This window comes from Megalobrama amblycephala, linkage group LG16, assembly GCF_018812025.1.
Source record: "Megalobrama amblycephala isolate DHTTF-2021 linkage group LG16, ASM1881202v1, whole genome shotgun sequence".
Lineage (NCBI taxonomy): Eukaryota > Metazoa > Chordata > Actinopteri > Cypriniformes > Xenocyprididae > Megalobrama > Megalobrama amblycephala.
The window spans coordinates 30,189,442-30,202,747 of record NC_063059.1 but is presented as its reverse complement, the minus strand read 5'-3'; the positions used below and the strand labels follow the sequence as shown (position 1 = coordinate 30,202,747).

Sequence of the window (13,306 nt, the reverse complement as noted above, 5' to 3'; positions counted from 1 at the left end):
TGCAGCAGTTGTTTCTGCACTTACTTTCTCTTCCTTGTTTCTATAGTCTCAAATCATTTGTTGTCCTTCTTGACTGTAGGTTCTTATCGAGCACATTGGGAATCTGGACCGGGCCTATGAGTTTGCCGAGCGCTGTAATGAGCCGGCCGTGTGGAGTCAGCTGGCTAAAGCCCAGCTGCAAAAGGGGCTGGTGAAAGAGGCCATTGACTCTTACATCAAAGCTGACGATCCCTCAGCCTACATGGAAGTGGGACAAGCTGCAGCCCAAAGCGGTAAGAACCAATAAAAAGTGCCTGCTTTATGACTAAATCCATACCATTCAAGGTGAGGTGTTTATAATTATGGGAAATGGTGTAGTAGTGAACTAATTGTTGTTTTCTCCTCAGGAAACTGGGAGGATCTGGTCAAGTTTCTGCAGATGGCTCGTAAGAAGGCCCGTGAATCGTATGTAGAGACCGAGCTTATCTTTGCCTTGGCCAAGACTAACCGTCTAGCTGAACTGGAGGAGTTTATCAATGGGCCAAACAACGCACACATTCAACAAGTAAGAGTCTCCTACTTTGGTTGTCACCCAATACTGAATTATTATTATTATTTGTAATTTGCAATATTTGATATGTATGTATTCAGCTCTTAGTTATTGTAATTATTCTGATGTAAAGATAAAATACTAAATTGTACATAAAGTAATATAATAAAGAAAAAACTAAAATGAAAAAGTAAGGGCTGTCATGATTCCTCGTTAAATTCGAGTATTTGTTTTTTTTTTAAATTCTCAATTGCAATTTCCCCTTGTCGAGTAACCGGTGAAATTCTGGAAATGGCGCATTCCATGGGCGAGAATCTATGAACCGCATTATTAGACAATTTTCTGAGGCTGCATGATATATTAAAACCATTTAAAAACCAAACTATCGCATAGGTCTATTATGAATTCACAAAGGCTGCGATTCAATTAAAGGATTAGTCCACTTTTAAATACACTTTTCCTGATAAATTTACTCACCCCCCTGTCATCCAAGATGTTCATGTCTTTCTTTCGTCAGTCGAAAAGAAATGAAGGTTTTTGAGGAAAACATTCCAGGATTTTTCTCCTTACAGTGGATATCAATGGCTACCAACAGATTGAAGGTCAAAATTACAGTTTCAGTGCAGCTTCAAGGGCTTTGAACGATTCCAGATGAGAAATAAGGGTCTTATCTAGCGAATCGATCTGTCATTTTTGAAAAAAATACAACCGTTTATTGTTTATAAATAAAATTTCGTATTGAACGTACTTTTTCTGCTTCCGCATTCTTCATAACGCTTACACTGAATGTTCTACGCCTTCCCTATTCTACTTACGGAACGAACGCGGCGCCAGTTTCGTTTTTTTCCGTAACTTGAAATCAGTAAATTTATCAGGAAAAGTGTATTTAAAAGTGGACTAATCCTTTAAATAAATATATGCTCTGCGGGTTTAAAATATATATATATATATATATATATATATATATATATATATATATATATATATATATATATATATATATATATATATATATATATATATATATATATGTATGTATGCATGTATGTATGTATGTATATATATATATATATATGTATGTGTGTGTATATATGTATGTATATATATATATATGTTCAAGAAATTACAGTGTGGCTGTAGCATTTATATCGTAAAGAAGTGGTAAAATATTAAGGATTAAGTGAACATTTGAATTAAAAGTCGTTTGGCCAGTATTAAACAAGGATTTGATCTGCTGTAAAGTGTAACAACACCAGGCCGTTGGCACCCTCTGCAGGCATTTGTTATAATATATAATGTGCATAAGTTGATTGTTTATATTATGTTATGTATACATGATTGACATGTTACATTTATATTATGTATTTTTAGTGTTGTTCTATAAGCCATATGATTACTTGCTTTTGATACTTGCTTTATTTGAACCAAATATTATTGCTTCATTGTTATATGTGTAGTTTAAATCATTTTAAAGGCTATTGTTCGCTTAGGTCTATTTTTATTTCCAAAATTGATTAAAATTGATTAATCGACCGATTACTCGATTACCAAAATAATTGTTAGTGACAGCCCTAATGTAAATATTCTCTTCAGTAAAAAAATTAAATTTCTTGCACTTTTTTTAAAATTGTTTTTAAATTGATAACCTGTTTTGCTCTTCTTTTTTTTTTTTGTCTAGGTTGGAGACCGATGCTATGACGAGAAGATGTACGAGGCAGCTAAATTACTTTATAACAATGTATCCAACTTCGGCCGTTTAGCCTCCACTCTGGTGCATCTCGGGGAGTATCAGGCTGCTGTCGATGGGGCTCGCAAAGCCAACAGCACAAGGACCTGGAAAGAGGTCTGGTTATATATACAGAATATAGATGATTCTTGCACTTTCCTACTGTGACAAAGCACATTTTCAGTGGCAGGTTACCTGCTTTGACTTTAAAATTTTGAATCCCATTTGGCTTGCCTCCTAATATTCTGTGTTTTAGACATTGGTGGTACATTACTGACAAAGATGTTCTCTGCTCATAGGTTTGCTTTGCCTGTGTTGACGGGAAGGAGTTTCGTCTGGCTCAGATGTGTGGATTACATATTGTCGTTCATGCTGATGAACTTGAGGAGCTCATCAACTACTACCAGGTTAGGCTGAGGATCATTTAATTTTGTTTGATATAAAATATCAGCTGGATTCCCACAGTCATGGAAAACCTGGAAATATTGAGGAATGTTCTATAATGAATATATGTTTTAAGCTATAATATTTGCTATAATAGTTTTATTTACAAACATATATAACTATAAATACTTTAGGATTACAAACAAACAGCAAGTAATATAATAATTGTCATGATGTTTTTTTTAAAACCCTTATGCAGTAAACACAAACAACTTCAAAAACCATGGAAAAGAATTTGCCAGGAGGAACATTTTAGTTTTTCCTTTCAGAAGAACCTTGGGCTGGGCAATATGGCTTAAAAAAAAATCATATCTTGGTATTTTTTGGCTGAATGGCGATTTACGGTATATATCTCGGTATTTTCTACATATTTCTATTTGGGAAAAAAAGAAAAAAAATCTGTATATACTTAATGTTATTTCATCATTTTCCCCAGTGTTGTCCTACAAACAAACAATGTTCATATTGAAGGCTATGAAACAAATATTGTGAATGTAACCATGTGGGGAAAAAAGGGTTAAAATCACATTACATTCTAACATTGTAACAACAACATTACAATCCACAAACATAATTATTTTTAAAGCATAATTTTAATTCACTAAACTAAAGTAAAAAAAAACAAAAAAAAAACAGACTAACAGACCGGTAAGAGGAACGCACATTCACTCATCTGAGCTTATAGTAATTATATTAGCCTACGTTTGATTACAATAGTCTCTACAGTTACTGCTGTCATAAAAATACACTCACTTGTAGTTTTATAATTCTACATATGGCACATTTAATGTCCAACAGCAAATATTTTAGCCAAATGTATATTTTAGTCAGAATTATTGCGCTCCGTGTGTTTGGCATGCAGTGGCGCTCGTTCACTAAAGTCTGTGAAGTTTAGTGGAGACTCGCTTGACTCGTCCACTTCTGACAGCAAGATGGAAATATTTGCATGACTTTCTATAGAGAATATACCTGTGAAATGTATGGAAAACACCACATCTCAAACACATTAAACAGCACAAGTATCTTTCAGAGCATCCTACTGGGGAAGCCATGCTAAACTATATACATTAAATGTATCTTATGAGTTTATTTGAAGCCCTTAATATAAAGCATGTCTCATGTTTAGGACAAATTTTTCAGATGAACTCGTAGTATCAAACTACTGTATATCAATATAAAAGGTATTGCCTCATCCTACATTGCTTATATATATATATATATATATATATGATATATCGTACAAACTCGATATACCGCCCAGCCCTACAAGAACCTCCTTAGTGTATCTGTCCATCTTGGAGTCCAGCAGGGCTGATTGATGTTTGTTGTTGCTCCATCAGGACCGTGGCTATTTCGAGGAGCTGATCACCATGCTGGAGGCGGCGCTGGGGTTGGAGCGCGCTCACATGGGCATGTTCACAGAACTGGCCATCCTCTACTCCAAATTCAAACCACAGAAGATGAGGGAGCACCTGGAGCTCTTCTGGTCCAGAGTCAACATTCCCAAGGTCCGTGAACTAAAACCGTTCTGTAAACTCTGAAATGTCTCTTTGCTTATAATGTATATTGATTGATGTAAATGGAGTTTATAATTTTGGGGCCAAAGAAACTATCATTAAAAATAGCAAACACATTATATCCCTCTATTTAGGCACTCTTTATGTATTTTGCATAGGTCAGTATTGATGAATGAAACATTTGCTGTATCTGTTCAGGTTTTGAGGGCAGCTGAGCAGGCTCACCTTTGGGGAGAGCTAGTCTTCCTGTATGATAAATATGAGGAGTATGACAATGCTATCATCACCATGATGAGCCATCCTGCAGATGCCTGGAAGGAGAGCCAGTTTAAGGACATCATAACCAAGGTATTGTCTTTCTTCACTCAGAGTTAGGCTTTTGTTCAAACTTTGTTTGCTCGCATTAATTTTAAAGTAGTTTTTTATCGGACACAGCACCGGATGAAGGAAATTAACCTTCTTTTGTTAATTTTTGTTGCAGGTGGCTAATGTTGAGCTGTATTACAAAGCCGTCCAGTTCTACCTGGAGTTTAAACCGCTGTTACTGAACGACCTCTTGATCGTACTGTCTCCACGTCTTGACCATACTCGTGCCGTCAACTTCTTCAGCAAGGTACTGTGTGCAAAATTTTGCTTACTGTTACAACCAGTTTTTAAACCAGTTGTTTTTAACCAGGAAAGATCCAGTAATTTGGATTTGTTTCTTTTAGGTCAAGCAGTTGCCATTGGTGAAACCTTACCTGAGATCTGTACAGAACCACAACAACAAGGCTGTAAATGAGGCACTAAATAATCTCTTCATCACAGAGGAGGATTATCAGGTATGCATCAAATGTGCCGTTTGGGACCCGGGCTGTCATTTTATGAAGTCTCTTTGCAATCTACCGTCTTTTGTTTTGTTTATTTTTCCACAGGCTCTGCGCACATCCATCGATGCCTACGACAACTTCGACAACATATCTCTGGCTCAGAGCCTGGAGAAGCATGAACTCATCGAGTTCAGGCGAATCGCCGCCTACCTGTTCAAAGGCAACAACCGCTGGAAGCAGAGTGTGGAGCTCTGCAAGAAAGACAAACTCTACAAGGTCTCTCTCTTAGCCAACCATCTCTTATACCAGGAGTTTTCAGTATTTAGATGTCATTGACCCTCAAATGTGATCATATGTGAGGGAACTTCATGCTGAAATTGAAGACATCTATTAGTGCTGTCAAAATTAGCACATTAAAGGTGCTAAAAGGATGTTTTGTTTTATACATTTTTGCAATATTACTTGAAACTGTCTTTACTAACTGATAAAAGACTATTTATTAGTTGCACTGAAAGGAATAATATTAATATACATCATCTGTGCACGAGGTAGGGCCTTAAAAACATCAGCCAATCGTTTACGCGATCATCGCGTAAACGATTGGCCCTCTGGCTTGTCAATCACTGCCATGACGTTCCTTGTGCGAGATGTGTGCGGCTGCGCGCTCCAGTAACTTTCCACACTCCACAGGCGCCGCATGCAATGTTTTTGTCAGGAGACAGGAATAACAACTGCAGATTATGAGTTACCTGCGGTGAGTCCGACATAATGAATCCACTAACACGACAGAGCGAATGCCGGTGGTAAACACTCGTGTTCCAATACTCGTGCACGAGTTTTGGGAGGCGTTCCCTCGAAATGAGCTGTGAAGGAGGTGGGTTGTTCTTACGCATGCGCTCATTTCAAAAACTCACTAACAGTTTTTGGATTCTCAGTTGACGAAAGGATCCTCTGTGTCACCTTTAACGCGTGCGATTATTATATATATATTTTTTTTCAATTTAACTCGTTAAAAATATTTAACAATTAATGCAGCATCTGTTTTTTCCATCATAATTTGGCTAGCGTTATATTATGCGCTGTCTGTGAATGTCGTGTCTGTGTGCACAGAAAAACACGTGCTAGTATCGAGTTCTTTTGTGCTTGAACAAACAATAACGCACAGAATTATGCCAAAATGCCAGTTTTGTCGAGTATCCTCCTAAAATGAATTAAATAACATCTTAAATGAAACAAATATTTAAAATATATTGTCTAAGATGTTTCTACATTAATTTGAGGCAATAAATGTGAAATTATTACAATATAAAAATATTAAAAATGAATTTATTGACAGCACTCACAGCGTTCCTTTTCAGCCCACTGACCCCAATTTGAAAAGCGCTGTCAACATTTTTTTTTTTTTTTGCAGGACATTCAACTGAATCTTTGTTTTTGTCACTTTTCCACAGGACGCAATGCAGTACGCTTCAGAGTCAAAGGATACAGAGCTGGCTGAGGAGCTGCTGCAGTGGTTCTTGCAGGATGACAAGAAAGAGTGTTTTGCCGCCTGCCTGTTTACCTGTTACGACCTGCTGAGGCCCGACGTGGTGCTGGAGACCGCGTGGAGGCACAATCTCATGGACTTCTCCATGCCCTACTTCATCCAGGTCATGAGGGAGTACCTCACCAAGGTGAGCCTCCATCTAGAGGATCCGCTGGGTCTGATGGTGGACATGGTTTGCGATGATGGTGCTTTAGAATAAGGGTCTTCAATGTTTTTCAGGGCAAAACCCCTTAGGCGATAGAGACCTGTAGCAGGGACCCCCTATACAAAATGTGTAAAACAGAGCTACATATTAAGTATATAGCCTTAGATGTTAATAAAAACCAACCATATTATTATGGTTTTATTATGTTAAGACAGTAGATTAGATCTATGCATGTTATTGTTGTTGTACATGCATGAATGCCTGTATATTACTTTTCATTGTTAAAATTGATATTTATGCATCATAAAAAGTATATATGTTGCGATAAAAATCTTGATTCATTAGTTGTTTACAGTTATTTGAATGGATTTGCAGTCATACATTTTAATTTGACTAGTTAGATTGACAAATAAACATTTACCTGAACTTTAGATTCGAGTTTATTAAAAATTCACATTTTATTTTACTGTCAGATGGACAATTAAACATTAAAGCTTAACGTTTACTAAAACTAAAAATTGACCATTAGGAATCAAAACACTGAGTGTCTGAAATTAGTGCGGGTTCTCTAGTAAAGTGCAGATGTACATTGCACATCTATTTGGACATGCCATATTTTAGTCCTGTGCTAGTTAGCACTATGTCAGTTGCTATTCTGAGAGTGAATCCTGCATTTCTATGTAGATGTCACTTGCAGTGTGTAATTGGCCGTCTGTCCTCTTAGCAGTATGGAAAAAATTTTATTCAATGGATTAAATATAGCCTCTAAAACGTGTAAAGACCGCTCCCTTTACAATCACTAAATAGTGTCTCTCATCTCAGTTTGCGTTCTCACTAAGTTCCATTAAAGTCAATAAAGTTGTGTACACTGCATAATGAATCTCTTACTTACATCTTGTCTGTTTGTTAATGAGAGGATTTGTGAGAGTGCAGAACTCACTCGTTTTGACCAGTGAGTAGATTCTGACTAAAGACATCTGATTGGTCACTGCGTTCAAGAGATCAACAAACATAATTGTGATTGGCTACATTTCTCACTGCTTCAAAAACACATTGTAAATAGAAACATTTGAAGTTCTCCAGAGCTCAAACACAAAATCTAGGATTATTACAGTATTAACTGAGGGTGCCCTTGCTTTCGTTTGAGGGGTGCTTATATATTACATTTATAATATATTCAATTTGAAATACATTAAAGAAAATATATTAAATTTGACTTTGTGATGTTTTTACCCATGTTTTAAAATTATTTGTGATCAAACATTAATTGGCGGACCACCTGCAGAACCTCTGTGGAACCCCTAGGGCAGTGGTTGGCAATAGGCGGTCCGTGGGCCAAAACTGGCCCGCCAGCAATAATATCTGGCCCGCACCCACAGCCATGTTATTTTAATAGCGGCTGGTTCTGAAATAGATCTTCGTCTCATGGTGCCGACTAATATTATCACCGTGTCTATACCAGACGTGACTTTTTCACATCACGTTGTGCCGCAACAGCTAAAAGCTGTCTACACTGAATGCGACAAACCGACTGTTGCAAAACACTTGGACTACGTCAGAAACAGAAAGGAATGTGTTGTCGCGTGACTCGTGTCGCACTGCGCCGCATCCAGTGCATAGTCAATATCACTGATTATAATGGGTTCTATTATCTTTTGACGCGTCGCATCATGCCACTCACGTCCGCTGTAGACATGGTGTTATATTCTTTGAAAACACCGGCTTTGCATTCACAAAACTAGGTAAGAACGCGTAGTTGTCTTTCCATTCTTCTTTGTATGGCCTATTTCTCTTTGATAGTGCCATTTTCTCTCACCAGCTAGCTTAAATGTTAACATCACTCTGCACATGACATGATAGCATACCTCCAGCACACAAACTATTTAAATAAATGCAGTTTAGTACGTGAGGATGCACAGTGTAAAAAGTCGGCTACATCAAATAATTATTACAATAAGTTAGGCTCCATTGTGTAACAAGCAAATTAAAATGATACACATTTATTATTCATAATATGGAGAGAGGAAATAAAACAGTTAAGAGCATGACTCAAACATGCCATTAATAGGCTTATTCAAGTCCTCTTTTATTTTTTGAGAGTTATTTTTATCCATTCCGCATCTCCCACATAGGCCTATGTGTGTTTTAGCAAGGCGGACTGTTTTGCAAGTTGGTGAATGAAGATACTTGCCAGGTCAGGTTAATTTGTCCAGGCTAAAACCAGGACACCGCCACGCAAATGTGGCTTTTTGTTGATGACTGTCCTACTACAGGATTTAACACAGAGTAACAGTTACAAAAGACACTGTAACAGGCAATTCTAGTTGCATTAATTAATTCAAATTATCCTTTGACTATGTTCTGGCCCGCCATCTAGTGGTGAGAATATTTTTGGGCCTGATGCCAAGATAATCGTCGACCTCTGCCCTAGGGGATGCGGACCCCCGGTTAAAGACCCTTGCTTTAGAATAAGCCTTTTCTCAGTGGAAACACCTTTAGTTCTGTTCCAAAACCTAGTGAGCTGCTACATGGAGCGACTGCCTTCTAATAAATTTGACTTGCAAATTATTCCAATAAAGTTTGACATTGGAATGTTGCTGACTTAACAGTGCAGTTTTCAAATAAACAAATACATAGCACCCTACCTGTTTGCTAAAAACAAACATTTGACACATTTCAGAAACATTTCTCTTGACCTTTTTCATCTGTATTTTTCATTTTATGATTGATTTGACTAAATGACTTGTATTCTTTTTAAGTAAATTAAAACGCTAAAAGCTAAAATCATTTGTTTAAAATGCCACAAGTGAGTTTAGGCATTACAAATGTACAGTATGAAAAATGGATATAGAAGGTATGCGTGTGATATCACAGTAGGTGGGAGTCACCGTGGTTATACCTACTGAGTGACCGTGGTGTTAGTGTGAGTGCTGTGAATAACACACAAAACACATCTAAAATAGGAAAGAGCTGTGCGATCGACTGTACAAATAGATTCAACAAGAAATCTGAGCCATTTTTTACAGACTGCTGAAAGCTACAGAAAAGAGAAGCAAATGGATCGCTGCAATTCACAGAAACAACTGGACTTCAGGCAGTGAAACGTGGATTTGCAGTTACCGTTTTGTGTCAGAGATATGTTGAATTTTGGGGTAAAATCACACCCTAGGACCAGGTCATATATTGTATTGACAACTCTAAATATTTCCCATCTTATATTCTGCGTAACTAAAGTTTTTGTCTGTGATAATTAAAAAAAACATCCATTATGATGAGCCTTGTGTTCTACAAAGGGGGACAAAGGAGTTCTTAAATGGATTGTTTACAGAGCTGAACTCTGTATTGTCTGCCTGACGGTAACAGCTGACAGTTGTCTAGATAACTTTAATAATATATACAAAATATATTGAAATAACTAGAATATCCAAGCATGAAGTGTGACCAAGCGTCAAGTCAAATTTATTTGTATAGCTGTTCACAGTACACATCGTTTCCAAGCAGCTTCACAGAAAGTCATAATGTTATGTCTATAATGAGTTTTAGGGCTGGATGATATGACGATATATAACAATGACATAAGTGATAATCCCGATTTAGATCTACTTATACTGTGTTTAAAGTGTTGAAATCGGGTACATATAAACGTCAGGAAACCTGATTCCTGGCCACACGTCAGTGTTCATGGACCACTGGTTCTTTGGTGAGTTGTAAGGGACACCGTTGAGTCCAACTACCTTTAATTTAAGAAGGTAATAGTTTGTTTAACTCACGTTTCCGCAGTTTCCCCTATTAAATCCAGTCATGTTGCACAACGTTTTGCCACTCAGTCCAGCTGATGGGGCATCCCGGCGAGAAAGTGACGTCAATGCATTCACTCTCTTCATTTTGACATTTGCGCAAGATTTCAATTAACCGTCTCCTTCGGTCTTCAGTGTCACATGATCCCTCAGAAATCAATCTAATATGCTGATTTGGTGCTTGAGAGAAATTCTTAATTCAAATTTAATTTGTCTTTGCTGAATAAAAGTATTCATTTCTTTAAGAAAATCTTATTGACTGCAAACTTTGAATGATAGTGTATGCAATGACTTAAAAAGCTGTCTAGTTAGGCTGCTCCTTTTGTTTTCAGAACAAAACCTTCTTTCCATATTTGAATAATTTGAAGACATGTTAGGTTTTATGAAGTTTTAATTATGTCATTCATAAACCCGTTCAGACATTTATTCATGAATATTTCATCACCTTTTTAGTTACACTAGGTAATATTCATTCATTTAAACAGCCAGTGAAAAGAGTAACAGGGAGGACATTTGATTTGTATCTTCTATGATTTCCGCTGTTAATTTCTTTTAACACTTCTGGTGATTGCTGCATTTGTTCTCTACCTGCTTTTTGCAATGCTGGATTGTTAAGTTTGCTTTTTTTCTTAAGCTGCCACTCTTAAATTTCCTTTCAGGTTGATGCAATTAAGGAAAAGGTGAAGGTTCACTCTTATTCCATCTTTAACCCTTGTAGTTTGGAAGACTGAAACTTTGAAGAATCTGCATGAGTTCTTCCCTCCCATGTCACTCTGCTGCTTTTAAAAACACACCTTAACTAGACTTTCCTTGAGTTTCCTCTAGATTACTGACCATTCGTTTTGCCAGACGCTGTGGTAGTTTGCCTCAGACCTGTAGATGGTAAAAAGCTGGAATTAGCTGATGAACGACACCAAACGGTCATTTCATTGATTGTTGTCATTGTCAACTAGACTTTTTTTTTTTTTTTTTTTTTTTTTTCATTAAATTCAAAATCATAGATCGTTAATGTTCATCAGCTAATTCAGTTGTAGGTAATTAGGTTAAATAATGAGATGACGGCAAAAAGAAGTGACCACATTTTCACAATTCTTATTTAATTTCATACAGAATTGAATGTTGTTTGTCTCGGACTAAGAGGTGCATGGTTGCTCGATTCGCTTTCAAGCTGCAATCTAGCGACAGCTGTGAGAAAGTGTGGTCCTTCGCAAAAATAAAACCATTGTTTGCTGTAGATACTTTACAAGCATGTGTTTTACCTTGTTAGTAGCACCCTTGAACGGTCAGGGATCGTGGCTGTTGGCTTTGCCTGCCTCTGGAAGCCGTGAATGGCTGAATAAACCATCTCTCACCCCGTCACACCTCACTCTTACTCTGCCTTTCTCTCATGCACTCTTTTTAACATAGGAATAACAAACTACACCTGTGGCATGATTTCTCCCTCTCAACGAAACTTTGACCTGCCGATCTCTTTTAAGCCTACTCAACAACATAATTCTTTAACTTTTAAATGTTGACACCAGCTCTATGTAGAGAACTGAACCCAAACGCCTTTTAACTTTTAAAGGAATAATTCACCCCAAAATGAACGTTTTGTAACTATTTACTCACGCTCAAGTCATTCCAAACTTGTGCGACTTTATTTCTACTGTGAAACGCAAAAGGAGAAATTTTGAAGAATATTCTAGGTGCTCTTTTCCATAAAATAAAATGTACAATAGAAGTCAAATTTTCTCATACAGGGTTATCGTCTGACTTCAGAAGACTTGGAATATAGTCACAAGGACCACTTTTATGGTCATTTTTTTTATTTTTGGTGCTCAACAACCCCAGTCCCCATTCACTTTCATAATATGAGAAAGAGCCGCTTGAACATTCTTCAAAATGATTCCGTTTGTGTTTCATGGAAATAAAAAAGTCATACAGATTTAAAATGAAATGAGGGTGATAGAATTGCACTTTTTAGGTGAACTATTGCTTTAAATCATAATTCAAATCACTCAAGGATGGGTAAGACACCCAGGAGACTACTCTAACCTTTGTAACTCAGCTTTTACTTGCTTATTGGTCATGTTTATCAGATATATCAGATTATTATAATTTGGGTTATTTTATGGTGGTAAGACGCCTATAGGACTTTCGTAAGTTTTCGTTTATATAATTTTTGCAATGACTTCCTTTTCCTCGCAGGGGCAACCTGTCCAATGAGCAGCGTCCTTCCATTAAAATAATCACACAGCATTTCTTCACACATAACATCAAGTTAGACCTTCAGTTTGACTAAAGGTGCGGTCACATTTACTGTTATTCGGCAAATTTTCACAGGTGAAATCCAGAAATCTATGCGTTTGGGAGTTTCACGTGAGGACGAAAGATTTCCCCACACAAATTTCGCATCAGGTCTAGTTGGTCATTAGAAGTCACTGTACTGACCAATAAAAGCGGACTCATGTGAGAGCTATGATTTATGCTTTGATACACTTGACAATGGACTTCTTTTCCCTGTGAAATTGCGCCGATATTTCGCTAATGTGACCGCACCTTAAGAGGGTTCTGTTTTCTACATATGCACTGTTAAATAATAGGAAACTGACTGACTGTATGGGGGACCATCTACTATTAGTACCATGTCTTCTGTTATTGACTGAATCATAGAGGACATATAAAGCCATAGTGTCCATGATCACATGTGAAATGCATAGACTAATAGTACATAGTAGGATACTTATTTCAGTGGTTTGTCATCGGGTATGGAGTGCCTTTGCAAGAAGCTTGTGCCCTGAGACCTGCTTT

At 37.1% G+C, this 13,306-nt stretch overlaps 1 protein-coding gene across 4 annotated transcripts in view; it reads left to right on the top strand.

Moving 5' to 3' along the window:
• Positions 1–13,306, top strand: part of cltcb (clathrin, heavy chain b (Hc)) — a 33,617-nt gene that overhangs the window by 16,053 nt on the left and 4,258 nt on the right. For 2 of the 4 annotated variants that reach the window (XM_048160459.1, XM_048160457.1), the window contains 11 exons: positions 80–272; positions 387–544; positions 2,208–2,372; positions 2,555–2,662; positions 4,040–4,207; positions 4,415–4,564; positions 4,698–4,829; positions 4,927–5,037; positions 5,131–5,301; positions 6,477–6,698; positions 11,173–11,193. In XM_048160459.1, coding sequence (XP_048016416.1) covers positions 80–272; positions 387–544; positions 2,208–2,372; positions 2,555–2,662; positions 4,040–4,207; positions 4,415–4,564; positions 4,698–4,829; positions 4,927–5,037; positions 5,131–5,301; positions 6,477–6,698; positions 11,173–11,193 — 1,599 coding nt within the window. The remainder of the gene's footprint in view (positions 1–79; positions 273–386; positions 545–2,207; positions 2,373–2,554; positions 2,663–4,039; positions 4,208–4,414; positions 4,565–4,697; positions 4,830–4,926; positions 5,038–5,130; positions 5,302–6,476; positions 6,699–11,172; positions 11,194–13,306) is intronic. The other 2 variants (XM_048160460.1, XM_048160461.1) reach the window with 1 other exon arrangement.